The 26,325-nt window shown below is 37.6% G+C and overlaps 1 protein-coding gene across 3 annotated transcripts in view; it reads left to right on the top strand.

Moving 5' to 3' along the window:
• Nucleotides 1-25,673, top strand: part of MED14 (mediator complex subunit 14) — a 35,316-nt gene extending 9,643 nt beyond the window's left edge. Inside the window, exons 6-31 of one of the 3 annotated variants that reach the window (XM_085311293.1) lie at nucleotides 761-889; nucleotides 1,198-1,305; nucleotides 2,045-2,177; nucleotides 2,749-2,899; nucleotides 4,365-4,476; nucleotides 5,169-5,294; nucleotides 5,899-5,977; nucleotides 7,382-7,541; nucleotides 7,826-8,020; nucleotides 8,641-8,775; nucleotides 9,190-9,266; nucleotides 11,234-11,394; nucleotides 11,663-11,809; nucleotides 11,911-12,002; nucleotides 13,223-13,375; nucleotides 13,589-13,858; nucleotides 14,814-14,969; nucleotides 15,666-15,777; nucleotides 16,425-16,556; nucleotides 17,633-17,815; nucleotides 18,494-18,729; nucleotides 19,566-19,745; nucleotides 19,947-20,054; nucleotides 20,494-20,619; nucleotides 21,240-21,429; nucleotides 25,062-25,673. In XM_085311293.1, the coding sequence (XP_085167419.1) occupies nucleotides 761-889; nucleotides 1,198-1,305; nucleotides 2,045-2,177; nucleotides 2,749-2,899; nucleotides 4,365-4,476; nucleotides 5,169-5,294; nucleotides 5,899-5,977; nucleotides 7,382-7,541; nucleotides 7,826-8,020; nucleotides 8,641-8,775; nucleotides 9,190-9,266; nucleotides 11,234-11,394; nucleotides 11,663-11,809; nucleotides 11,911-12,002; nucleotides 13,223-13,375; nucleotides 13,589-13,858; nucleotides 14,814-14,969; nucleotides 15,666-15,777; nucleotides 16,425-16,556; nucleotides 17,633-17,815; nucleotides 18,494-18,729; nucleotides 19,566-19,745; nucleotides 19,947-20,054; nucleotides 20,494-20,619; nucleotides 21,240-21,429; nucleotides 25,062-25,135 (3,725 nt within the window). In that variant the 3' untranslated portion in view covers nucleotides 25,136-25,673. Of the gene's footprint in view, nucleotides 1-760; nucleotides 890-1,197; nucleotides 1,306-2,044; nucleotides 2,178-2,748; nucleotides 2,900-4,364; nucleotides 4,477-5,168; nucleotides 5,295-5,898; nucleotides 5,978-7,381; nucleotides 7,542-7,825; nucleotides 8,021-8,640; nucleotides 8,776-9,189; nucleotides 9,267-11,233; nucleotides 11,395-11,662; nucleotides 11,810-11,910; nucleotides 12,003-13,222; nucleotides 13,376-13,588; nucleotides 13,859-14,813; nucleotides 14,970-15,665; nucleotides 15,778-16,424; nucleotides 16,557-17,632; nucleotides 17,816-18,493; nucleotides 18,730-19,565; nucleotides 19,746-19,946; nucleotides 20,055-20,493; nucleotides 20,620-21,239; nucleotides 21,430-23,172; nucleotides 23,485-25,061 lie in introns of those variants that run through there. The other 2 variants (XM_085311292.1, XM_085311294.1) reach the window with 2 other exon arrangements.
• The last annotated feature ends 652 nt before the right edge of the window (nucleotides 25,674-26,325 follow it).

Raw genomic sequence — 26,325 nt, 5'->3', positions numbered from 1 at the left:
TTGTTAGGTGGTTGAGAAGAAGATTGACCCACTGTTTATGGTAAGGACTTGTACTAAATAGTTTGCTTTGCCACTTATTTCCTTTATGACTTTGCTGATGTAGTTTTGCCTGTTCTGTTCTTGAAATAGAATAGCATTGTCCAAAAAGTTGTGAGAATATGTATGTCAATTGGATAAATAGTCTGCATAATCTCTGTGTGTGTGTGTGTGTGTGTGTATATATATATATATATATACACACGCACATATATATACACACACACATATACATATATACTATATATATATATACACACACACACACACATACACACAGAGTATATATATCTTGACCACATGGAAATGGAGTTAAAATATTTTAACTTTACATAAATGGTTTGCAGTGTTATCTAAGATATTCATTGTTGATTTAGTAAAGAATTTAAAAAAGAAAAAAGAAACTAGACCTTTTATCTATGTAATTTGTGAGGCTGGTAGTCAGCTCGGAATGTTATTCTGTATTAAAGTAACATGAATGTTAACAAGTTATCATGACTAAAGTATTGCTGTTCTAGACAGGTTTTTTGACTTCTGTCCATGCTGCTTAGTGGCGCTGGTTCTGTTGCAAAAAGTTGCCAAATCATCAGAGTTATATGGAAATATGTACTGCACAACAGACTCTTTGGGGAAGTAATCAGTGTTTGAGTGCTAGAAGCTACCATATTGATATTCTGTGGCATCTTGTGAGATTGAGTAAAATAAAACATTTTTCTTCCTTTAGCCAATGGTCGTGTGAAGTTTCGAGTGGAGGGGGAGTTTGAGGCTACCTTGACAGTGATGGGTGATGACCCAGACATCCCTTGGCGCCTTCTCAAACTGGAAATTTTGGTTGAAGACAAAGAAACTGGTGGTAAAAATAAATTAAAATATATTTACATTTTATTCTTTCAGCATGATGTTTATCTCTGCTGTGTCAGTCCTTATTATACAATGTCTTTTGCATGCCACAACTCAAGATAATGAAGCTATATGTACTATACTGTTTTCTCAACACCTTGCACTGTGCGTCTTTGATTTCTTGCCAATAGTGGACTGTAGCTAATGTTTCCTGAGTGAACTAAAGACTAGGTTATTTCTTAGAAATTTTGGTTGGTAAATATTTTTTAATATTAACCTTTTGCCTGATGCCTAATGTGCATTATTTTTTGTTTGTGAAAGATGGTCGAGCCTTGGTTCACAGCATGCAGATCAACTTCATCCATCAGTTGGTTCAGTCACGACTGTTTGCTGATGAAAAGCCACTTCAGGACATGTACAACTGTCTGCGTATCCTTCTGAAAGTTGCTTTTGAGTAAACTGATACAGCCTTGCTCTTTCCAGTAGCTGGAGGTCAAGAAAGATGGATGCTAGGGAAGAATGTCTGTAAGTGGAGTACAAATGATAGCCTAAAAAGATCTGTTATTGGCTTGCTTGGGCTGGTAATCTGGAATCAAATCAGTACACAGTTAATATCAAGGGTAAAGGTGAGATACTGGAGACAGCAGGATGTGTAAGTAGTCAGAAGGAGCAGCTGGCTGTGTGTGCTGATTCTTGAGATGCAATACAATGCTGGCTTTTAAGGTGCAGTAGCTGTCAATACCTAGTCTCAGGAACTGTAGTAGGGTGGAGCTTAGCCAGTGCAGTGACTTCCAATGTGCAAAGGAAAAATTGCTGATGTAATGTGAAATGGCTTTCAGTGAAACGCTGGTTTTCTGGAGAAATGCACGGCGTTTCTTAAGAGTGAACGAACGTGGAAGATGGGCTTAATGGGTAACTATAACGTGAACTGAATTTCTTTGCTAGTAATCCTTTCCCCAGCAGATGATCAGAATTAAAATCTGAGATAAAATTACTGTGCTGCTCTTGCCTAACACTCTACATATGTGTGGCAGGGGGAACCTTGAAATATATCTCTTGGTTTGTATGTTAATGTATTTTCAGACAGCATCTTGTCTTTGACAAGTGGATTTGTGTAGTGTACAGGCTCTGTTTGGATTTCTTTTATTTTCTTAACTCTGTTCTTTAGACTCCTTCTGCTTAGCACTTCAGTTGGAAGTCTTGCATTCACAAACACTAATGCTGATTCGAGAGCGCTGGGGTGACCTTGTGCAAGTGGAGCGATACCATGCAGGGAAATGTCTCTCACTCTCAGTTTGGAAGTAAGTTAATTTCCAAGGGCTGTTCTTAACAAACTGGAATAAAATAATGAGATCATATCATTTACTAAGCTTGAGTCAGAAATTTCAGAACTAGATTTTCTGTTTTTAATGTGAGGCTCTTGAACTCCTATATTGAAGTACCTAAACACATTTGACTCTCAAAACAGCAAGGGATGTACATTAATGTATAGGAGGGCAATGGATGCAGTCATAAGATCAACTCATGTTTAGGTGGTTGTCTACCTCAATGTATTATCTAGTTCTTTGTCAGTCTTTTGTGATCATTATTTGTCCCTGGAGGTATTGCTTGACTTGCCCTACATAGAATTAAAAAAACCTGTAATACAGATGTTCATCTGGCTCCAATAGAGAATTTTTAGCATTCTAAATATTAACACAGCATTTAATAAACTATAACTCACAAAGATATTTTAAACTAAAACACAGTATGTCAGCTGAATTACAATGAAGAAGTTACTTCTATGCAGAACTCCGAAAATTAGGATTGGCTACTGAAGAACATACTTCCTACCATTATGATTATTTTTTTAATTATTCTGTTTATTTTAAGCCAACAGGTGCTTGGCAGGAAAACAGGAACTGCCTCCGTTCATAAAGTCACTATTAAGATTGATGAGACTGATGTCTCAAAACCTTTACAAATATCTCACGAGCCTCCCCTGCCAGCTTGTGATTCCAAACTGATGGAAAGAGCCATGAAGGTAAAGATTTGCTTTACAGTAGGCATCTAGTTTTATAAATCAAAAACTTAAATACTTTGTGTTAATGTTTTGTTTTGCTTTGATTATTTTTAATGAGCTGTTTCTAAGATTTCTACCTGCCTGTTATTCTAGGTCATGATGTGTTTATGTTGAGACCTTAATTGTTGTTACAAATTTCTGGTCTTAAGTTCATCTGAAAAATTAAACATGTTTTTTTTTTTTCAGTGTCTGGTATACTGTATTATGAGACAATGCTGAGTGGAGAAACAGTAGCCAAGTTTCAGTTATGATTAGTGTTTGGTTTAAAAAAGACAATTTTTCCTTTTCCTGTTTTTGAGATGCTGTGTAATCTTCCTCTGCAAATCAGCTTCTCTGTGTGTCTTGAGTTGCTGTTCCCTTTTGTATAAAAAAGCATAACATAGGATTTTCTTAAAGAGTGAACATGACTTGTTTGTTAGAAGTGTTAGATAAAGTCTGGTTTTACATTATCACTAAGCAGGTTATGTCAGCTGGTCTATTTGATTGTATCTTTCTATTATGCAAATGCCTAAATGTTAAAGGTGGGATAGTTGAAATGATCCAAAACGAAGAACTGCAGTCCTCCTTCCTACTTGGATGAGACATCACTGTGGTAATTCCAGCTCTCAGCCAATGGTATCTAAGAAAAACTTCCTTCTCATCTTTATAGTGAAGATCCTGTATTTATGCCCGAATATAGGAAAATGTACATAATTTAGAACATCTGCTGAAGTTCCACTGGGGTTGGTGGAATCTAAGGAAGCTTATAGAATGGGGACTACAGATCACAGAACTGGATGTGAGGCCATTTTCTGTGTCAGTGTTAACACTGACTCCCTTTATAACCTGTTAATCTGAACTTAAAAATTTTATTGGCTTTTATACATTGCCATTCTACTACTTAAATAATGATTGCATAACTGTAATAACATAGCAAGCTATGCACCTGTTTATTTTAAATACTATACAAAGCAGTAGCGCAAACAAATGTGCTTGTCTGAGGAGGTTGTTATATATAAATTTACTGAAAATTTTACCTAGCTAGAGAAGAAGCTCCACTCAGTCCTCTGTGAGGAAGAGCACTAGTAGTAAGCAGTAGTAGCTGCCAGGTTGAAATGCTCTTGTGGATGGATAAACACATATTTTTAAGGCCTTGTTTTGGAAAGCTAATATTCAGGGGAAGGTCATCCTGGTATACAAAGGCATGTACTGAAAGTTTGTATAATTCTGTACTGCTGTAAGTCTTATCTGCATTTATTTTCTTACACTAGAAAAAAATTTGGTTTTGATTCATCTTAAACAGTTTGCAAAGCAATGAGAGATTAATTGGAAAAAGGTTCTTTCTAAAGTGACTGCTTTATTAAGCTCAGTAGCTTGGTTATGCATGAACACACTTTGACATCTGCACATCAAATTTGTACTTGCTCATGTATATTCCTTTTTACAGATTGACCACCTGTCCATAGAAAAACTCCTAATAGACAGTGTCCATGCAAGATCTCATCAAAAACTCCAGGAGCTGAAAGCCATTCTTAAGAGCTACAATGTTAATGACAACTGTATGTATTTTCTGCTGTACTTTGTTTCAATTTCATTTCTCTGTGTGCCTAGGATTGTTTTCTTGATGCTGCTTGTTTTCAGTAATTTGAATAGAAAATATATGAACATAAATAAAGGGAAATTGTTCAGAAGTAACAAGACCTAGCTTTAAACTGTTCTGCATTAATAGCTCTAAAATACTTAATATATATTTCTAATGTAGTGTAATAAATGAAGCTGTTAGTGCATTATATTCTGAAAGAAGAGTTAAAAATTGTTTACTGTAAAAACTTGTGTTCAGAATCTAAATTAATCTTTTACCATTGTGAGCTGACTTTAGATGAGATAGCTCTAACTACTGTTTAAACTACTGGAATTCAGACTGAGCTTATAATCTTGATGCAGTTAGTCAAGATATTCAAGGATTTATGATCTCCTTCTTTAAATTGAATGTGACTTCCCCAGTGGCTGATTTTATGTTATTAGAACTATTTTCACAGAGGAGTTCATATGCCTCAATTCCCTCTTTATATAAACTGTATGGTAACATGCAAATAGACTTACTGAGTTCAGGACTACTGCAAGTAAAGTTTGGTCCCGTAAACTATTAAAAAATAAAATAAAAAAGAGGGGGTTGTGATTATAATGGGCTAAGTTTTACTGTAATGAGCCTGAATTTTGTGTCAAATTATTAACATCAATTTTTCTGTAGCATTCATTGAAACAGCTCTTCCAACTCTTGTAATTCCAATTTTGGAACCATGTGGTCGTTCAGAGTGTCTACATGTTTTTGTTGATCTCCATTCTGGAATGTTTCAACTGATGCTGCATGGTGTTGGTAAGTAGCTGAAACAGCTTGTACTTAGTATCTTGAGAGAATTCTGAGTTATTGCGGTAATTTTCCATGAACAATTTTATCAAATCTGTGAAGTCTGTAAGGGTTATATGAGTGAATACTGCATGCTAGGTCATTAGCTGGGTATTGGAGCTGATGAAGAATGGAGAATTTGATCTTTGTGCTTAGATTTGTAACTCAGCTAGATATATTCTAGGAGGACAGGCTAAATCTTGCTGTGCTTCATTTGCAATGCATGTTCTGTATGACTCACGCTGTCAGGGCAGTGCCCTTAATGGATGCAGTCATGTAATATGCAACTAATTGAGAGTTATGTTATGGGACCTTATGCTACTTGAGATATGTTCAACATAATGAATGCTATCTTGATGTATCAGACTGCTTAAGAAAAGGAAAAGGAGGAATATGGGTTGTTTTAGTTTATTTGTCTAATTGCATAAAACTGTGGTTCTACAAGCATCACAGGTCACTCTTTGAGTGTCTTAATTGTGATTGTCATATTAGTTGAGACACTTTCACTAAAAGGTCAAAATTTCTGTTTGAAATGTGGCTGTTAGGACTGTTCACTCAACTAATATTCTTATAGATCAACTGACGTTAGATGACATAGAGAAGTCTGTTAATGATGATATGAAGCGCATCGTTCCTTGGCTCCAGCAGCTCAAGTAAGCAACTTGAATGATCCATTTAGTTTTCATAGCACAATCACCATATTTGTGTTTTGTAGGGACATGCTTGCATAGCTTTTTGCTTTAACACAGACAGGAAAATACTTTATCCCTATTCTAAGCAGCTTTGAATACTTGCTGTCCGTGCTAAATGGGTGGAGGAAACTGCTTTTGCTGGGAGTCAGTTCCATAGTCATCGCTGGTCTGCCTGCCTGCATGTAGTCCCATGCATTGCTGCATGCACACTCTGCATGAAATGTTCTCACTTTAAGTCAGTAGCAAACCACTTGCTTCCTGGGGGTCTTATTTTGTGCTCATGCTTGTTTCCTTTCTCATTTATTCCACTCTGTTTCTACAGCTGAACACTGCTTGTTTCTCTGCTTGTTTCTCTGCAAGAAGGACCCCCCTTTTCATAATGCAAGCAGAAACCTAGGAAGTGGCCTAAGATAATTTAAATTAATAGCCATTTTTCTTTTTAATGCTTCAACCCTTGCTAGTTTAAACTTTGATCTTGCCTCCTTGATGCCCTGAGACTTAGATGCCCACTAGTACTTAATGCAAGATATATTTGGCTCCCATGAGCAGTTGTAGCAAATAATGCAAACAGTTTGCTTTGTCTTTTTGAAATTTCTGAATACTCTGACCAAATCTCAGGGTGAAACCTCTACTTGAGGAATTTTGCTTCTAAAAGAAGCACGATGACTCATGAAGCACTGGCACCTCAGAGCAACTAATCAACCTCCCTTTGTTACAAATGACATCTAGTTAATGGTTTGGGTAGTGCTGCAGTTCTTGAAGTAGCTAGACAGTCCCCTGAAATGCATTTTAGGACAAATATATCTAAAATATATCTGTAAGAATAAACATGTATCTTGCCTGAGAGGTGCTGAACATCCATACCTTCCATTACTGTTTTCATTGGAAGTTTGACTGAAAACTAAGCTGTACATTTCTGAACTCCCTTCAACCCTGGGTGGGTTTTGTGGTCTATCACTGAAGCCAAAATCCTTTGGAATAAAATTAAGCTTGGTTCCAAATATCAGAATAAATTTACTGTCTTGCATGTGGTTCTGCATTTCCAAACTTATTCATGCAAATGAGTTCATTTATAACATAATCGAGAGTGACCTTAATCCAGCTTTGACCTTTATACTGTATTGCTTACCAGCATGTGGGAGCAAAGGTTTTCTGATGGCTGTCTGTTTCCCAAGCTGATGACAATTAGTAAAGGTAGTGATAAGGAAAGGTAAACCCTGAAATCTTCTGTGTAATATTCTGTGTAAAACTTGTGCAACAGTGATAAAGATTGATTTAGAATATGACTGACTCTTTAATTTGACACTGGTGCTCTAAAAAACAGTATACAGTCACAGAGTACTAATGCCTTTCTTCCAATGCAAGGTTCTGGCTTGGACAGCAACGTTGCAAACAGTCTATAAAACATCTGCCTACAGTGAGCAGTGAAACTCTTCAGCTGGCTAATTATGCTAGCCATCCAGTGGGAAACCTTTCCAAACACAAATTGTTTATCAAACTCACCCGGCTTCCACAATACTACATTGTAAGTAATGGAGAAATGCTTCTTATCTTTTGCTCCCAGGCATGGATATACAAGCCAGTTTGTACTGTTAACTCCACTATTAGGAACCAGCTGATTGCTATAAGCCTTGACTATCCCTCTGCCTCCCTTCTCTCACTCAATGGGTTTGTTAAGCTGTCAGGTTCATAACAAGGAGGGGACATAAGTTTGTTACTCAGCAAACAGGGTGAGGGGCAGACAGAAACTGAGATACACTTAATCTTAAATTGAGGGTCTTCTCAATTAGTTGCTTTGTTTAAATGCAGGTTGTAGAGATGTTTGATGTTCCTGGCAACCCTACAGAACTAGAATACAAATACCATTTTCTCTCTGTGAGCTATGCTGAAGGAGATGACAGCCCTGCTACTGCACTTTTACTACAGCAGTTCAAACCAAACATTGAAGAGCTTGTACTAGACACAAAAAGTGGCAAGCAGATTAAAAGCGGTGTCAAACGCAAGGTATGTGCTTCAAAAGCTGTCAGGCTTGTTCTAAAATATGAAAGCTAAACGTATGTTCTTAGCATCGTATGTTCTTAGCATCAATGCCAATTTTAGTATTAGTATTTCAAAAATCTGGAATTCCAAAATTCCAGATGGCTGATATCTCATATATATTGCAGCTTGATTCTCTAGTCTGCTTCTAGAGATACTGGGAAACTATTTTGCAATAGTTATTGTGTTTGAATTCATACCAGGCCTTCTCAGCTGGTCTAAAGACCCAAAGCAGAACACTTAGAGGTAGCTAGACTAACTTGTATAAGCAGAGCACTGGTGTCCCCAAGATGTGTATTGTGCCATGAAGGCATAATCTTGAAGGGACCAAAAAGAGTTACTTTATGGGATCAGGTTGACCTAGCTTACATATGGAAATTTGGTGATGTGCAAATATTGTTTTGAGGAAGGAGGTGACTGTAACATTAAATTAATTGTTTTAGTCCTAAAGTAAAGCTTTTCCTTGGAGGAGTTTGTGCTTGAGCTGTAATTCATTTAAAATTTGGATAAGTGAAATTATTCTCTATCATATTTTTGAAATGCTTACTTCAAATACGCAAATACGTTTGTGTCTATTTTAATTCTAGTTATCTGGTGATCCATGTTCAACAGAACCTAAGAAACCAAAACGGTCAGGAGAAATGTGTGCCTTCAATAAAGTCCTAGCTCATATTGTAGCCATGTGTGATACAAATATGCCATTCATAGGGCTTCGTTTGGAGGTATGTATCGAACACCGTTTCTGCCTTCCCTACTTCTCCCCTTCTACCACTCAATTCCTTTGTCTAGATGTGACCGTTTGGAGAAGTTGTAGATATGTGTTCACTTTGTAGTTCCCTTGATCAGCTGAGCCTGGGTGTCTTATGTTTCACACTGGCTTGCTCTAGTTGTGTTGCAGCTGGTTTTTTAATACTGAGCACTGTGGAAAAGACTTGGAAAAGTGAGGGGAAGGGAAAGGATGAAAGAGATCCTTGTAGGATCAGGGGATGGGAGAAAACTTTATACTGATTTTATACAATCTGAGTTTTGGCATTCCAGTGCTTCAGAATGTGAAACATCTGTGCAACCCTTAGCCAAAAAAATGTTGGTTTACTTGACTTTTTGCTTAGGATAATGTTTTTCTCATTCATTCTTAGCTGTCTAATATGGACATTCCTCACCAAGGAGTACAAGTAGAAGGAGATGGCTTCAGCCATGCCATACGTTTATTGAAGTAAGATAATGTGCTCTCATGCTTGATTTTATTGTTGTGTATATGTCTAAAAGAAAAAGGAATAGATCTGGAGAGCAGCACTAAAAATATCTGGGGGGGATTAGGAGATTTTTGTTCTGTTTTTTAACCATCGTGGATCTTGAACCCCTAAGTGAAGAAAAGGGGGGGATACTGAAGAAAGGGAAAAGAAGAATAGACTTAGAGCCCAAACTGCGTTTGTTTCCTTCATTAGCCTAAATTAGGGAACTCTGAGAATAGTTCCTGATAGTTTTCAGGCCTGAAATCTCAGCAGTGCTGAGATTTGATGCAGGTATGATGCAATGATTCATTAACGTGAAATTGTGATTTTAGATCAAAGGCCTGATTACTCTGTGTATTATTTGATGGTGACTGGTTTTTGATATTCCAAAGGAAAATAAAGGAATCCCCGAAAGGACAGTTGCATGATGAACAGTGTGTATAGGAAGCACTTCAGAATCACACAGTCCTTTAGAGTGGAAAGGGCCTGGGGGAGGTCATCTAGTTCAACTTCCTGTTCAACCTCCCAAATTTTCAAATCTCCGGCAGATTTGTGTCCTCTCTGGACACAGTATTTGAGGTGTGATCTCACAGATACTGACTAGAGGGAAATACTCACTTCCCTTGACTACCTGGTTATGTTGATGTTAATGCAGCCCAAGATGCAGTTGCCTGTCAGTGCTGCAGTGGTACGCAGCTGACTCCTGTCCAGCTTATCTCCCAGGACCCCCGGGTCTATTCATGCAGAGGTGCTACCCAGACAGTCAGTGCCCTGCCTGGGCTGTTGCGTAAGATCATTTGGTCCCAAATCCAGGATTTTGTGCTTGTTTTTGCTTAACTTCATGAGTTTCCTGTTAGCCAAGTTCTCCAACAAGCTGTGGTCCCTCTGAATAACATCTCTGCTTTCCAGCCTATTGATTGCTTCCCTCAATTTTGTGGCATCTTCAAAATTGTTCTTCCTCTGTATCATGTAGGTTATTGAAGATGTTAAATTTTATTAGCCTCTGTTAACTCCTGAGGAATGCCAGCCATAACCAGCCTCCAGTTAGACTTAGAACTGTTGACTATGGTGCCTTCTGTCTGACAGTCCAGCCAGCTTTTCACACTTCTTAGAGTCCACCTTAAGTCTACCAGTTAAACTTTGGCTTATGTCTTCAAATAAAACCCATTATCTCATTTAAAAAAGTATATATCTTTTTGAATTTAAACAGCATCAACTTCTTTTATACTGCAGAAATATGCAGTGATACAAATACATCATTCCAAATGAATCAGGGCACTACCTTTTTAACTTTGCATATGAGCTGAGAAGTCCTGATAACTTATTAGCTGAAGTTGAAGGTGGTGCATCAGATTTTCACATCGCTGAGAGTTTATTTTGGAAGTTTGACGTGTTTTTATTTAAGCTTTATTTAGTCTGTCCTTTGAGCTAAATTCTTGCATTGGAATATAAATAAGTTAGTGGGTACCAAGATAACTGCCAGTGTTCACTGCGTTGTGAATGAACTTGTTCTAAGAGGAGAACTGATTCATGAATTCAGGTTGTCATAATTTCTTTATCTTCATCTTTTGCTTTTTTCTCTGTATAAAAGCTTTATATCAATTTGTTCATACACATCAGGAGACCAGGCCAATCCAATTCAGCTGATCCCTTAACAGTTTACAATTTGCAGGTGTTGAATCCATATAAAAGTTGGTCTTAACTAAGACTGCTTGTAGAGTACATTTTTTCTCTCTCCCCCTCCCCCCACAGATTTGTGAAGAGAAGTAAGATACCTGACTATTCTTTGCAGTCCAACTGCTTCTTTTTTTTTTTTTTTTTTTACCATTAATTTGTTTATTCCTTCAATACTCAAGTTTACTTAAGTCTTTCAGGAACTGTTAAATTAATTGTGTCACTTTTGGAGCTGCACTGTGTACAACTGATATCCTCTTTTCTTCATGAATAGAATTCCTCCCTGTAAAGGTGTAAATGAGGAAACACAGAGGGCTCTGGACCGATCTCTTCTTGATTGCACTTTCCGATTACAAGGTAGAAATAATCGCACATGGGTGGCTGAGCTGGTGTTTGCAAATTGTCCACTTAATAGCACTTCATCCAGGGAGCAAGGTAGGTTTTATTGTAAAGTCTAATAAATTTTGTTTCTTTGTGTCTTGTGTTAATCTGATTCTGTAGCTCTGATCTGTATTAATGGACAGCCCTCAAGATTTGTAATGAACCACTTTGCAACTGAATGAAACTTTTGACTGCTGAGATGACACATTCTTACTATTTTAATAGGCTTCCAGGTTACTTACTGCATTTCAACCATAGTCTGTAAAACACAATTTGGGAACCTCTAGTTTAATCAGTATTTACCATTCTCCTAACGCTACAGGACCAACACGACATGTTTACTTGACATATGAAAACCAGTTGTCTGAACCAGTTGGAGGTCGCAAAGTTGTTGAGATGTTCCTCAATGACTGGAACAGTATTGCTCGGCTGTATGAATGTGTCCTGGAGTTTGCACGATCCCTACCAGGTTCAAAAACGACTTCCTTTTTTTAAATTATTCTTTTTGTTACATGTTTACAGATTATGACATCTTTCTCACTCTACCTCTTTTCCTTCCTCTCTTCAAAGACATACCCAACCACTTAAACATTTTTTCAGAAGTTCGTGTCTACAATTATCGAAAACTTATCCTTTGTTATGGAACTACCAAGGGGAGCTCAGTAAGTAACTCCTAAGCACACTTAAAATGTTTTTTTGAAAGCAGAATGGATAGGCTTCAAGCTCTCAGAATTGAGCTACAAAAAGTTTCATTGTATTATATTATTGTAAAATTAGTATTGCTGAATATAGGAACTAGTGCTAGATTACTAATTTGGTAGGTTCCCAGGTGTTTGGAATTTTTGAGGATTTGTACAGTATGCTTGTTAATTATAAAGACAGGTGCGTGCTCTTTCTGTATGCTTCTGAAGCTGCTGATGGATTGAAATCTGGTATGGTATACCAGGGTTATATGCAATTCTCTTTCTAACAGACTTATCTTAAGCATTGCTGTTGGTCACTGTAGTATTAGGATATATGGAGCATTTGATCTGAGCAGAAGGTATGTGCTTAATGCTGCCTTAAAAGAAAGGACTTTAGCAAAGATTTCAATGTAATGTTGTGCTCTCAAATGAGCCAATCTCTAATTATTTTTTGTAGCAGCACTGTCCCATCATTCAGAACTGTAGCTTACTGTTTGACTGTTCTCTGTAGTGTTTGAATTTACAGCATATTTGGTTACTTTGACAATTTTCTGTGTACTTGCTCATACCCTTGCATTGAATTAAATGCTGGGTAGGGGAGGAACCAACCATGCATTTATCACAGGCTTAATATAACTTTGTGTACAGCTGAGGCAAAGTAGCTGGTGCACTTGAAATTCACATCCTGAGAGGTCTTTTCAATGTTTATATTCTAAGACAAATTTTTAAGAGCATTTCTGTGCATTTTATTGTGACAATTTAATATTACTAAGTAGCAGGAGTAGCTCTGTGGATTTTGCATGTCGCTTCCTTATATATTAACATACCCAGTTCTCATTTCCATGTAATAGCTGACAAAATCAGTCTACCTGCAGCAACTCATTAATTACTTCTCTGCAGCAAGAATTCCTTGAGTTTAATTTCCACTATCATTAAGTGTCAAAAAAGACTTTTTGGATTGACATACTCAAGTAACTGCCCAATTTGACTGTTGCCGGCGGTCCTGTTAGCTAAACATAGAAGTTTTATTATAAAAGCCAACAGTATTTGCTCAGAATTGCAAAAACTTTTGATGAAAGTGAGTTAGGATTCTTTTGAGGTCAGATGAAAAAACAAAAAGTGAGAGCAGATCAACTTTCTTGTTATAAAAACTTAATTGTTCTAGTTTCCAAGACCATTTTGTGTTCTTGATGTTGCAGATCAGCATTCAGTGGAATTCCATACTTCAGAAGTTCCACATTTCACTGGGAACTGTTGGCCCAAACTCAGGTTGCAGTAACTGTCATAACACAATTCTGCACCAGCTCCAGGAGATGTTTAATAAAACACCAAATGTGGTGCAGCTGTTACAGGTAACATTTTGTAAACTATTTTTTAAAAAAAATGTAAGATAACTGGGATCTGAATTCAGATGAAAACCTGCTCTTCAAAATTATGTATGTTTTTATTGCTTATGCATCTCATTGGAAGAAAGTGGCTTCCAGAAGATTGTATCTCTTTTCAGGTTTTCCCTGACTTTCACTTTAAAGATGAGCTACTTGATCTCTTTATTTGTTTTCTCTCAGGTTCTATTTGACACTCAGGCTCCATTAAATGCCATCAACAAACTTCCAACTGTGCCCATGCTGGGTCTGACTCAACGCACCAACACTGCCTATCAGTGTTTCTCAATTCTGCCACAGTCACCCACGCATATCAGGCTGGCTTTTAGGAATATGTACTGCATTGACATCTACTGCCGGAGTCGTGGTGTTGTAGCGATACGTGATGGAGCATACAGTCTCTTTGACAACAGCAAAATAGTCGAAGGCTTTTACCCTGCACCTGGGTTAAAGGTGACTGTTTCTGTGTTTTCTGGCATGTCGTAAGTAGAAGTGAGCTTAACTTGAAGTATGGATTTGACAGATTTTGTGAAGAGTTACAGTACTTCCAAAACCCTGAGCACAAAATGAATTTTCTGATTTATAAGTAATCTGTTAGAGTTAAAGTATTTTCTTTAAAACAACTAGCAACCTTTTTTTTTTTTTTTAACTCCATAATAAAATAACATAGAGGCCATTTTAGGCATTCAGGCATTCTTTTTGTTAAAATTTGCTGAAGCTTTGTGACTAGCCTAGGTTTATTCTTCAGGATTAAAAGTGACTTTCTCCCAAATTTTGTGCTGTGGAACAGTGCTTATCTGTTGCAGATGAGGAAATATTCTATATCAAGTGCTTCTAGATACTTTTCTTAAAATGATTTCCACTGGTGTGTGGCAGGAGCCTGTGGCTTTGATCTTAAATATGATGTTAACTCATTCTTGCTGAAACACACAGCAGGGCAGTTTTAGGTGTAGTGCAATAGACTAGTAGCTAATGAGGAGTCGTTCTGGAACGGCTCTAGAGCTACCAATGTATAGAAATGGAAAGGGCTATTTCGAACTATTTTCAAGCACAAATAGTTTATTATTTTTTAAGAAAAATAATTGTTGCTTCTTCAGATAACTAGAGATATTTCATGTTAATGAGCAAGGTATCTTGTTTGGTGGTTTTATAAGACTTTTTTAAAAAAAAAAGAAAGAAGAAGAAAAAAGACTGGAGGGCATAAGCTTAAACATCCACTGAGGAGCTATGTTTGTGGATTGATATACTCTTTTAAGCTAGTATATGACTAATACTGGTTCTAGAGACCTACCTGTTTGTGTACTGTGGCTAGTAACGGTAATATTAAACTTCAACAAATACTGTGCTTAATTATCTAATAACATTTAATTAGAGAAAATGTTCACTAACTAAACTGATATATCCACAGACATTCCTGAACATGTTTGTTGACAGCAATCAGGATGCACGAAGACGATCTGTAAACGAAGATGATAATCCACCTTCTCCTATCGGAGGTGACATGATGGACTCATTGATATCGCAGCTCCAACCCCAGCAACCACCACAGCAACCACAACAACAGGTAACATCCAGGCAAAATAAGAACTGTTGATCATCTTCCACAACTGTAGATTTTTAACAGTTTACCTTCTGAAAGGATTAGCAGTAAGTGAAGGGAGAATATATAACTGTTCTCTTCCAGAATTGCCCTGGATGGGAAGTGTATTAATTTGATCACTTCTTATTGCAGCATAGGGAGCACATAGCATATCAGCAGCAGCTTTGGAGGGTCGCTTGCATCTCGCTGCCTTAGAAGCAAAGGATTAAAGGGGAAAAACTGTGGTTTAAGATAGAAGATAACTGGGGGAAGGAAGAGGGAAGAAGGCTTTTCTGTATAAGGTGCCAGATGAAGAGTAGTGAGGTGCGGAGTAATAAGGTCTGTGTCTATATGGTTTGGGGAACTATATCTTTAAATCTAAAAAAAAAAAAAAGAAAAGAAACAGTGAGCTCTGAACAAGGTGGTTTAGAAAATAAAATGTTAATGAACCTATCAGAGTTCATAGGTAGGGACTGAGCTTGCATTAATCATAGAATCAGTAAGGTTGGAAGGGACCTCTGGAGATCATCTAGTCCAACCCCCCTGCTCCAGCAGCGTCACCTACAGCATATTGGACAGGGTTGCATCCAGGCGGACTTTGAATAAATATTCTACTGTACATTCTTTAGTTTTCATACAAAATGATAAACAATTTTCATTGTCCTGTGTTGATGCTTCCAGACATTTGCAAAACAGGCAGGAGCATCAGGAGCATATCCTCTTACTTCTCCACCCACCTCCTATCACAACACAGTGACGCCATCTCCATCTATGATGCACACACAGTCACCAGGTAAGATGGCTGAGAGTTTGTGTGCTAATCATGTGCTGGAAATACACAGCTGCTTTTTTTGTGTGTGTGCTTTTATTATTTGATCTGTGCTTAGCTCCAAGTTAACTGAGGTAATGCATCTTACAATGTGAAAAATAGGAAAGTCCTACCATGCATAATTTGGAAAGTGCATTTTGAAACCAAACAATACACGTAGCTAAACCAGCATTTTTAGCTATGTAATATTTTATCTCAGCACAAAGGGACTGTTGGAACTGTTTTAAGGCTTATAAAAAGGCTTCAGGCTTATCAAAGCCTGTTCATTTAATACCTGCTTCTTCAGGAAAGCTTTTCATCATGGAAGGTCAGCTTTCTACCCCTAGCCTTTATAGTGCAACAAAAAATAATATCTAAATTTGGGGATGGGCTGGATGGGGAGGGAGAGAATGCCATTTTGAGTATCTTGAAAAGCTTGCTTCGTGTGGTGAATTAATCTGGAAAATATAATCCTTGTGCTTGTAGAAAATGCAACCTTTGAGTGTAAGAGGGGATTCTAGTGTATCTTGTTTGCCATTTCTGTAACAAAGAGATAACTGTAACAGGTAATAGAAAAACTTAGAGCAGAAGAATGGGAAATGTGTGATAAATGACTTGGTGTCTTTGATTAGGAAATCTGCATGCTGCAAGCTCACCTAGTGGAGCTTTAAGAGCACCATCACCAGCGTCGTTTGGTCCAACTCCTTCACCTTCTTCCCTTGGAATCACAATGGGACAAACGACTAACTTTGCCAGCCCACATGGTGAGTTCTTTTACTTGCATGTATATGTGATGGCAGGAGGAGCAAATCTGCCTCTGAAAATTAAGCCTTTCTGAACAGACTTAAGTTAATTGGGAAAAAATAATATTTGTTGGCTTAAGTTAGCTGCTTTTGTTGATGTAGATGTACTTTTTAACAGCAGTTAAAAGTAACTGCATGGCATGTGGAGGTGTTCTTAACATATTAGAAGTTGAATGTCAGTCACGCTCTTTCCTGCTTACTAACTTGGGGAAATTCTATGTGAACTTGCAATTAAACAATGGCTGCACCTTCTTAGTTGTCCACATCTTTTAAATGAGTGGTCTCCAGTTAGATTAGTTATGCTATTTTCACTATTTAAGTTTACTGGAAAAGCAACTGGAACAGATCAGAAGTTCAAATGCTTGCAGCTTGAAAAATTCTTACTGGTTTGACATACATATTCGCAAGCAGAATGTTTTTCACTCCTTTCATTTATTATTTTGAAAACTGCCAGAACAGTTGTGTTACAATGACATACATTGGAAACTGCTCCATAGTTCACAATAAATGAACAGTTCAGATCAGAACTTTAGCACATCATTACAATTGGCAAGATAACAAAGTGAGATAGATATATGACAGACTGTTTTAAGAACCTTGCTCTAATCGGTCTTTATAAGGGAGTACTAATGCAGTTACTTCTGCAAAGATAACTTATCTTGATACTTAATAGCTAAAGAACAGTTTAGCTGAGGCTTTCATTCATTAAGGAGCAGTAAGAGACCCACTCCATAGGGAAGAGCTCTTTTTAGTTCCGTGCTAAGTAGGTGTTAAATATGTTGATTTGTCTTAGTGTTCAATTTTATTTTTTGGAAAAATACAACCAGGAAACACTTGAACTTAAATCTTGATTTCACAACCCCCCCAACACACACACACTTATTACACTTTTTTTATATGAATGTGAAATGTGTTCTAAAAGACTGCAGATATTTCTGCTATTAGTATTTTAAAGATTTTGGTAAGCATTTTAAATTTCTAGATTAGAAAACCTTCATTTTTTTTAAAAGATGATGATGGTCTTGTAACATCTGTAGGTACCATAGACCCAAGCTCACCATACACAATGATGTCACCCAGTCAGCGTGCAGGGAACTGGCCAGGATCTCCTCAGGTCTCTGGTCCTTCACCAGCAGCACGAATGCCTGGAATGTCACCAGCCAACCCTTCCCTTCATTCACCCATCCCAGATGCCTCTCATTCCCCACGAGCTGGAACAAGTAGGTCACATTAACAGTATTACAACTTTGAAACATTCATGTTTAACATTTCTAGGTCTGTCTTTCTGGTAGTTCTGTGTTTCAGCGTAACAGTCCTTACTGTCCTTGTGCAGTGAAATATCTAAGGAAATGATGCCTTCATTCTGGCCTAGTCAGCTCTTTCATAACAGATTGGAAAACAAGTTAAATCATAGAGTGTAAATTTCAACAGGATTCATTTCTTTCGTTGAGCTGAAGAAATTAGTCTTAAACAATTGAGCTCTGTGAATGTGAGGAAAATCCTTCAAAATGAAAGCAATGCTAGGCACATTTGCCTACCCAGAAAGTAACTTCTAACTTTATTGAGCTGTAATGCTGCTCTTGCAAGGCTGATTTAGCTGCCTTTATATTTCATTCAGTTTGTCATACAAAGTTTGTATCTGCTGGCGTGCTAAAGAAAGAGATGGGAATAGGACTGAATGTTATTGAGACTCTTGGCATGTGTGGAGGATGAAGGCTGTAATTCCTTGACTTTGCTTTGTTGAAGCCCTATCCTTAGAGCAGCTAAGTTTTTAAATGAGGAAGATTAAGCTTTGACACAACTTATTGCTTATACAGTGGTGGCATATAAAATGGGTGCATATCTTATGTTTCAGCTTAAAGCAGTGCTTACTTTAAGTATTTTTTCCATACCAATAGGTTCCCAAACAATGCCGACTAGCATGCCTCCACCTCGTAAACTACCTCAACGGTCGTGGGCTGCATCCATACCCACAATCCTCACTCACAGTGCCTTGAATATTCTATTGTTGCCCTCTCCTACCCCTGGGCTTGTGCCGGGACTAGCTGGCAGCTATCTTTGTTCACCTCTTGAGCGATTTCTTGGATCAGTTATTATGAGGAGACATCTTCAGAGAATCATCCAACAGGAAACGGTATGGTTTAACTTCTAGCATTGACCTGCAAGTATGACTCTACAACTGTTCTTTTTCATGCTTCTGCGCTCCATGTCTTTCAAATCAGACATAAGCTGAATTGCTTCAGATATAACTTATCTCCTGTTTTAGAGTTGCCAACAGTAAAATCAGGGAACAGCTCTGAATATTGTTGGCACTGGTTAGCGTTTGCATTTTCCTAGCCGTAACGTAAGTTTTAGCATCTAGTTTGGAGACGCGTATCTTAAGTCCAACAGCAATAAGAGTTGAGTTTATGGTATATTTCTGAATCTTCCTGTCTCAATCATCAAAATTTTTAAAAAGCATTTAGTTTTACTTCTCTTTCTCAGAAATAAGGAGTGGAAAACCTATTTGGTCAGGTGAAATATGATAACTGATGATAATAGCAAGACTACAATCATATTTTCTGATTCTTTGGCTTCTGTAAGTTCCGCATGTTTGTTATTAAATAACTAGAAATAGCCATAGCATTACTCTAGATGCTGCTACTTGGTAGGAATGCCTAAAAAAATGAATTACCAGCTGGTAATAACTGACATACTCTGCTGTGAATGTTGCTTTAGGACTTGGGACAGAAAATGTGTACCTCTTCACTTTGGCATTGATTCAGGAGCAGAGAAAGAAGATGACTCTTGCATAAGCTTCATTTGCGAGGCAGTTTTGACCCTTGTATAAATATCACGTGTTTCTGTGCAGCTGAATACTTCCTTTTCGGAGAGAGGACAGATTAATCTCTAGTATCTTGGGAGTGAATGTGTGTGTATTCATGCTGTTTAGTGAATGACTAATTGAATGTGATACTTCTTTTCATACAGCTACAACTAATAAACTCCAATGAACCGGGTGTAATTATGTTCAAGACAGAGGCACTGAAGTGCAGGGTTGCTCTCAATCCCAAAACCAACCAGACCTTGCAGCTAAAAGTAACACCTGAAAATACAGGACAGTGGAAATCAGAGGAGTTACAAGTTTTGGAGAAGTTCTTTGAAACAAGAGTATGTACTCAGATTACTAATGTTCAGATTCTTGGGTATTACTTTTAATCTGTGGTTATTTTGAGAGGTTCTGCTGACTTTCATTGGGAATAGTGACACATAAGGGCTGCAAAGTAAAAGATTAACAGCTGAGCATGCTGATTACTAAATGATACAGCTTTGTCTAAATAGACAATACTAACTAGTGTCTTACCACTCTAGGTTGCAGGACCACCTTTTAAGGCAAACACCCTAATAGCCTTCACAAAATTACTAGGGGCTCCAACACACATCCTCAGGGACTGTGTACACATCATGAAACTTGAGCTGGTAAGTTAACTTTTTTTTTTTTCATTCACTCAACTTAGTTACTGTATTGAAAAAATAGGTGCTATCTTTATCTATGAACACATAAATTACTCTAAATTTACATGTTTGCTAGTCAGCATTAATGGAGAAATTCTAAATTTACTGGAAGCTCTCCTGGAGGCTCCCAAAATTTCTCCCTAAACTTATGATCTTGAGAAACTACAGGCTTGCTTCTGTGTGATAGGCATACGAGTAGCCCGGGTAGAACCTTCCTGAATGTGTTTTTGTTTATGTGTTCAGTTCTTTCAGTTTTATTCAGACTTGTGCTAAACCTGGGAATATCTGTAAGTTTAGCTGGAGAGGCATGTTCTACTTACTAACACTTCCCTAGTTCATAGATATATATGTCAGTGATGGGAGACTTGTGCTATTCTTTCTCTGTGGTGCTCTCTTGAAACAGTTCCCTGATCAGGCAAGTCAGCTGAAATGGAATGTGCAGTTTTGTTTAACAATTCCTCCCAGTGCACCGCCAATTGCACCTCCAGGAACACCCGCTGTTGTGCTGAAGTCCAAAATGTTGTTTTTTGTAAGTCCGTTATCTGTTTTAAAATTTTTGTGGGCTGCATGCATTTGAAATGATGACCGGTTAGTGGCAAAACATATGCATGCTATGTCTGATAACTGTAGTAGCTAAAAATGTTCTACTGTTTGGAAGCCTGGGGTTGCATGCCTCTCTCTGTAGCAAGTTCAGTGAGTATTCCTATTGCCCTTTCTATAAAAATCACAGCAACTATTAGGCAACTTCTTGTGTGGTTTTCCTCTTGTGTGCCTTGTAGAGATGTTAGCTGTATACCCTAAAGTTCAGTTCCCTGTGGCCTGTGGGTATCACCTGTATACTCAAATTGGGGAGGAGGGGCTATTCCTTGAGGCACTTACTCCTTATATAAGGTGTATAATGTGGTGCTGGGAAAGGAAAGTAGAAGCAGAGAGAGGTAGAACAAATCTGTATTATTGTCATCTCTGAGGGATGTTCAACAGTAAAGTAATTTACGACAGGGTAAAAACTTACCAGTTGCAGAATTAATGACTGAAAACAGAGAGGTGGAAAGGCACACAGACTGTAGGTCTAGAGTGTTTAACTGTGTTAGAAGTTGTACTGCAGTATATAATTCAGTTTAATGCATTTCTTTAAAATTTTGTCCACAGCTTCAGCTAACACAGAAAACGGCAGTCCCACAGGAAGCTGTTAGTATTATTGTCCCAATTATTTATGATATGGCTTCGGGTACAACTCAACAGGCTGACATTCCCAGGCAACAGAACTCTTCTGTTGCTGCTCCAATGATGGTTAGCAATATTCTAAAGAGGTTTGCTGAACTGAATTCACCACGACCAGGTACTGTACATGTCCAATAGATATATTCTGTCCACCCAGACATCTGTGACAAATCGCCAGTGTAAAACTAAATCTGAGTTCTTGATTTCTATGACCTTAATGATCACAAAGTCCTGTTGTGACAGGCAATAGATAACTTAATAGCTAATACTGGCATTGCAGCAGAGGTTTATGCCAGAGGGTTACATTGATACAAACTGGATTTCCCTGTTTTGGCACAGGGATAGAATGCACCTATTGTTGGCCTAACTCTTGCTGCACAGTAGCAGTCATAACATTTTAACAAATGGGCCCAGAATGAATCACAATAAACGTGCTATGGTTAAGTATCAGTTTTCGTGGTTAACTATAAAGTTATTGAGCTTAACAGTAGAATAAAGGGATGTTAAAATAATTGTCAAAACTTGTCCATGTACTGTGAATGATAAAAAGTAATTGGAGTAATTGTATGCACTTCTGTCAGTGTGTACACTAACAGAGGCGCATAGAGTTCTCTCCACCAAATGTGCTGTGACGTGTTTGAGCTAAACAGATTGTTCTGAATGTTCACTGGCCCGTAGATGATGCACTGTGAGCAGCGTTGTTCTTTGCTCTCCTTCCTGTTGGTCTTACTTTTCATTTAGTTAATATCTGACATTGCTGAATAATACTAGCAGGTTCTTTGGGCAGCATGTTGTCTACAAGTGATGGTTTGGGAACCTAATGCACAAATGACTTGTGAGAACAAAAACTTTCAGTTCTGCTGTAGTTGCATGCTGAAGAACAAAGTTTTTTTCCATATAACTCAGTGAATAGATTGAAGTCATGAATCCAGAGGTTGAATTCTACTTTTGTTCTGTATATTTATTCATCTTGTTGTGCAGTAACTTTTACTATGCTTGATGGTTTATTTGGAGTGCTAGAACATAAGTAATATTTATCTTATATTGGTATGGATATGCATACACTTCTGAAGATTGTGATGAGATTAATATTATACAAGCATTTTCTGTTTAACATGTAGTGTAGGTAAATAGGAGAAAGAGAGCCTTGAGGGGGTGTGGGCTTACCTGTAAGAGTTCTGTGTATGATAGGCTAGTACTATTGGTTGTATAGCACTTTTATTTCCTGATATATTGAGTAAACCTCGTGTTTCTTTTAGAAAGTGTTTCCCCACTTAGTTCTAGTGGGGAGGGGTAGACACTTGTTTTGCTCTTGTATTTTAAGGTAAAGCTTTAACAAAATGCCACAGCATAGGGAGTAATTGTCAGAGCTACTCTGGAGATGTCGTCTTGTGATCAGTAGGTAGACGAGGGCAGACGATTTTTTGTGTGTCACACAAGTCTTGATGGAATTTAGGACAGCAGTACAAGGAGCAGAACACAGAGAAGAAAAAGTCCATCTAGAAAGAGCTTGTGGTCCCAAGCAGGACATTATCCAGGCAAAGAACAGTAGAGTTAGCTGAGCAAGAGCAGAGGACGTTTCTCATGGTCTTTCCTCCAATTTCTAATAGAAAGGATGTGTATGTATTGATTCTTTCCTTTTGGGGTTTTGTTTTGTTTTTTGTTGTTTTTTTTTTAAGTCTTCCCTGAGGACATTTTAAAATTTCCCATGTTCTTATTGTCAAAACTTTTACTATATCCAATAGAAAAGTACACAATACCTTTTTTACTTTGTTGTTGAAAGGTGTAGGAGAGCCACCTTAAGAAGTTTCTCTGTAAGAAATGAGGCTAAATAACTGGGAGACTTCTCCTTTTACAACAGCAGTACATGGGAGACCCCAGATGCACATCCTTTCTCTTGATGCTGTTGCTGCCCTATCCAGGATCTTCCTACCTGTGTGTTAGCTCTTCTGCTGCATTCACTCCAACTTGCTTGGTTAAGTGAATTCTTCATTTCAGTCAGAAAGGACCAGGGCTTCCCACTGTGCACGTCTGTTATACTGGCACTTTTGTTGTAACTCGTAATCAGTGTTGCCTCATTTTGGCTGTATCTTTTTTACCTTTCTCTCTTTGTGAGAAAGTTATTTTGTATTGAGCTTAATTTTCCTCTTAATAAAATGTTAGTAACTGAAAAGTAAGTTCTTCTGGAAGAGTTTTATTTTCAGAATCTGTGGGCAAACACATTAAGCTGTGTTTAACAGTAAGATGTTGACTCATTGTGAATATGCTGTCTTTCTGAGAGCACTTTACCCATGCCTCCGTGGGGGGGAAAAATACTTTTTTTTTCAGCAGTTGTATGAACTGAGATATGGCAGAATCCCTGATGGAACCAGTGCCCTGGAATAACAGGGTTAACTTGGGCTGTAAGTCTGTAACTTTGCACTGTGTAGGAGACCTCAGTCTGGCAAGGAAAGAAGGTCCTTACAAGATGCACGGGGGGGGTCACTTAAAGAAGAGCTTAGGGGACTTACGTGCTGTTTTTTTTAAAACACTAGACTGCTAAGCGTTCCTCAGCGTCAGGTTTTCAGTGATGCCAGGGATGGCATTTAGCCCAGATTTGTAGCTGGATGTGAGCTTTGATATGATAATGACTTGCCCAAAATAATCTTGGGAATCACTAGTTTGGCAGTTAGGATTAATGCATCCTGACATGCTCTGCTCTTATCACGTAGCTCACGCTGTTACTCCATAGCAATAAAATTCAATGTCTTCTAATTGATGTTTCTAAAAATATGCAGGAGAAAGCCCACAGTGACGGGGTACAATAGTGGGAATTAACTGTATTCTCTTACCACAAATCAGTAGATCAAAGTTACAGCTGCCTACTTTTTCACCTTTCTCTGCCTACTTTTTCACCTTTCTCTGCCTACTTTTTCACCTTTTGTTGGGCTAATTAAACCCTCTTCTATTGGTTTTAATTTTTCAAACTGTTTTCTGAATATTTGTATATCTTTGTCAGAAGATGCCACTGTTAAACTTGAAACAGCTGTGAGTAATCTTTTATATCAGACTTCAGCAGATTGAAGCTTTTTTTTTTTCTTTCTATTGCATTTATTTTGTAGTATAGAAGTCAAGGCTAGAACCAGGGCAATTCACTGAAAGAAAAAATTTCTGACTTTTGTCCAGTCTTGAGTTAAAATTGCTTTTAAATCTAGGATTAAGACAAGAGAACATCTTGCAGCTCTGTACCAGGCTCAGGTCTTTTGAAATGTTTAGATTCTGCTCTTAATCGATACAAATAGAAATTGGAGAAGCTTTTTGATAAGATGTAGTGCTTTTGATTAACAACATACAGAAAAATGTGGATCATAACCCCATATGATAAATTCTACGATGGATTCGTGACATTCTCAGAAAGCTATTAAAAGTTAAGAGCTGCTATCAGTGGTTTCTTGCAATTTTGTGAACAACAAGAGGCTTGCCGCTGAGAAAGCAAGTGTTACTTCAGTTAAAATCGTTACAAATCCTGACGATTATGGAGGTAACTGGAATTTATAAGTTGCAGTAACTGTTTTATTGTGAGCCCCTTTCCATGTTAGACTGTAATCTCAGCGTTAGCTGTTCTTTTCAAATGCATCAGCAGGCACAGGGTGAGCCTCAGTACGGAGGGGGTCTGACTGGCACACTTGTTTGCGTACTTGTTAGAATTAACCCCTGACTGTTGAATTTATGTTCTGTGTTGTGCTAATACGTCTTTTTTCCCTGTTCTAGGTGAATGCACAATATTTGCAGCAGTTCGTGATTTGATGGTTAATCTTACGCTGCCCCCTGGTGGGCGTCCATAGACACTTTTTTAAAAGAAGGCTGAAAAATGAGACAAAACAGCAAAAAAAAAAAAAAAAAAACTCTCTGAATAAGCCTTCAGTTAAAAGAGGACGTTCTAATTTTACTTTTTTTAAGAGCTAAATAAAAAAAAAAAAACTGGCAAACTTTCAGGGATGCACTTTCATCAAATGAGTATCACCACGACTTTTGTATAGTGCTGTTGTATAGTGTGTTTTAATGGGAGACACTTCAGACTAGGTAATAGATTGAAGTATCAGCTTGCTGGTAATAGATTTAATATTCTGTTTTATACTATAAAGATTATGAAAATGCCAAACTTGTTTGTTTTTTGTTTTTCTTATGTTTTGGTGTAATAGTCTTTTTTTAAGGCAGGTCTGTCATTTTGAATACTGTAAAACTGTGACAAACTTTATATTGAAGCTGTATTTTAATATGACTGCTTTGAATCCTTAAACAAATTATTTGGGCTTGTTGTAAACATGTCCCCCAAAAAGCAATATTTAATAAACTGGATTAAAAAAAATCTTAAACTGGATGTTGTATAATCTTAAACTTTATTCCTCTCCACTGTAGTCACTGGCCAGATCACTTGTGTTCACACTTGTTTGGCAATCTCTGTATGTAATCCTGTTTGCATGCATGCATGCCCCCTAACTGAAAAACAAACAAATCTGTTCCACTTAAAAATTTTTCATTTATTCAGTGGTTCTAATTGGTCCTAAATCATAGGAAAACAGCTTGTCTGTTTTTCTTAGTGTGTAAATAGCTGTCGTTATTTAAAACGGTGCTTCAGCTCTTACTATTGTTAAGAACCATGTATATTCTGTCCCAGGACCAGGCATAGAGTTAGGAAGCACCTGCTTTTTTGCTCTTGTTACTGAAGACTTTATAATAATAGGTGTGATTAATGGTCATATTGTAAAGGAAGGTAAGATAGCAGCTTGGCCTGTATGCCGCAAAATTGGAGGCTAATCCAAAAAAAGCTGAAGATAAACAAGAAAATAGCCGTAGAATCAACCCCACACTTAACTTTTTGAATTGGATGTACATAATTTTGTTAGTGTTGACTGAAGGCACTTGTTATAGTGTAAGGGAAATTACCAGCTTAAGGAGTTGCTGTTGTTTGTTTTGTTCACATTTGTCAGTAGTCCTAATTTTCATTGAGTTCAAGCTGTTTTTTCGGATACCT

This window comes from Rhea americana, unplaced genomic scaffold (assembly GCF_003343005.1).
Source record: "Rhea americana isolate MKP2758 unplaced genomic scaffold, rheAme1 scaffold_339, whole genome shotgun sequence".
Classification (NCBI taxonomy): domain Eukaryota; kingdom Metazoa; phylum Chordata; class Aves; order Rheiformes; family Rheidae; genus Rhea; species Rhea americana.
Note: the sequence above shows the minus strand (reverse complement) of the source record. Positions and strands in the feature narration are given on the sequence as shown.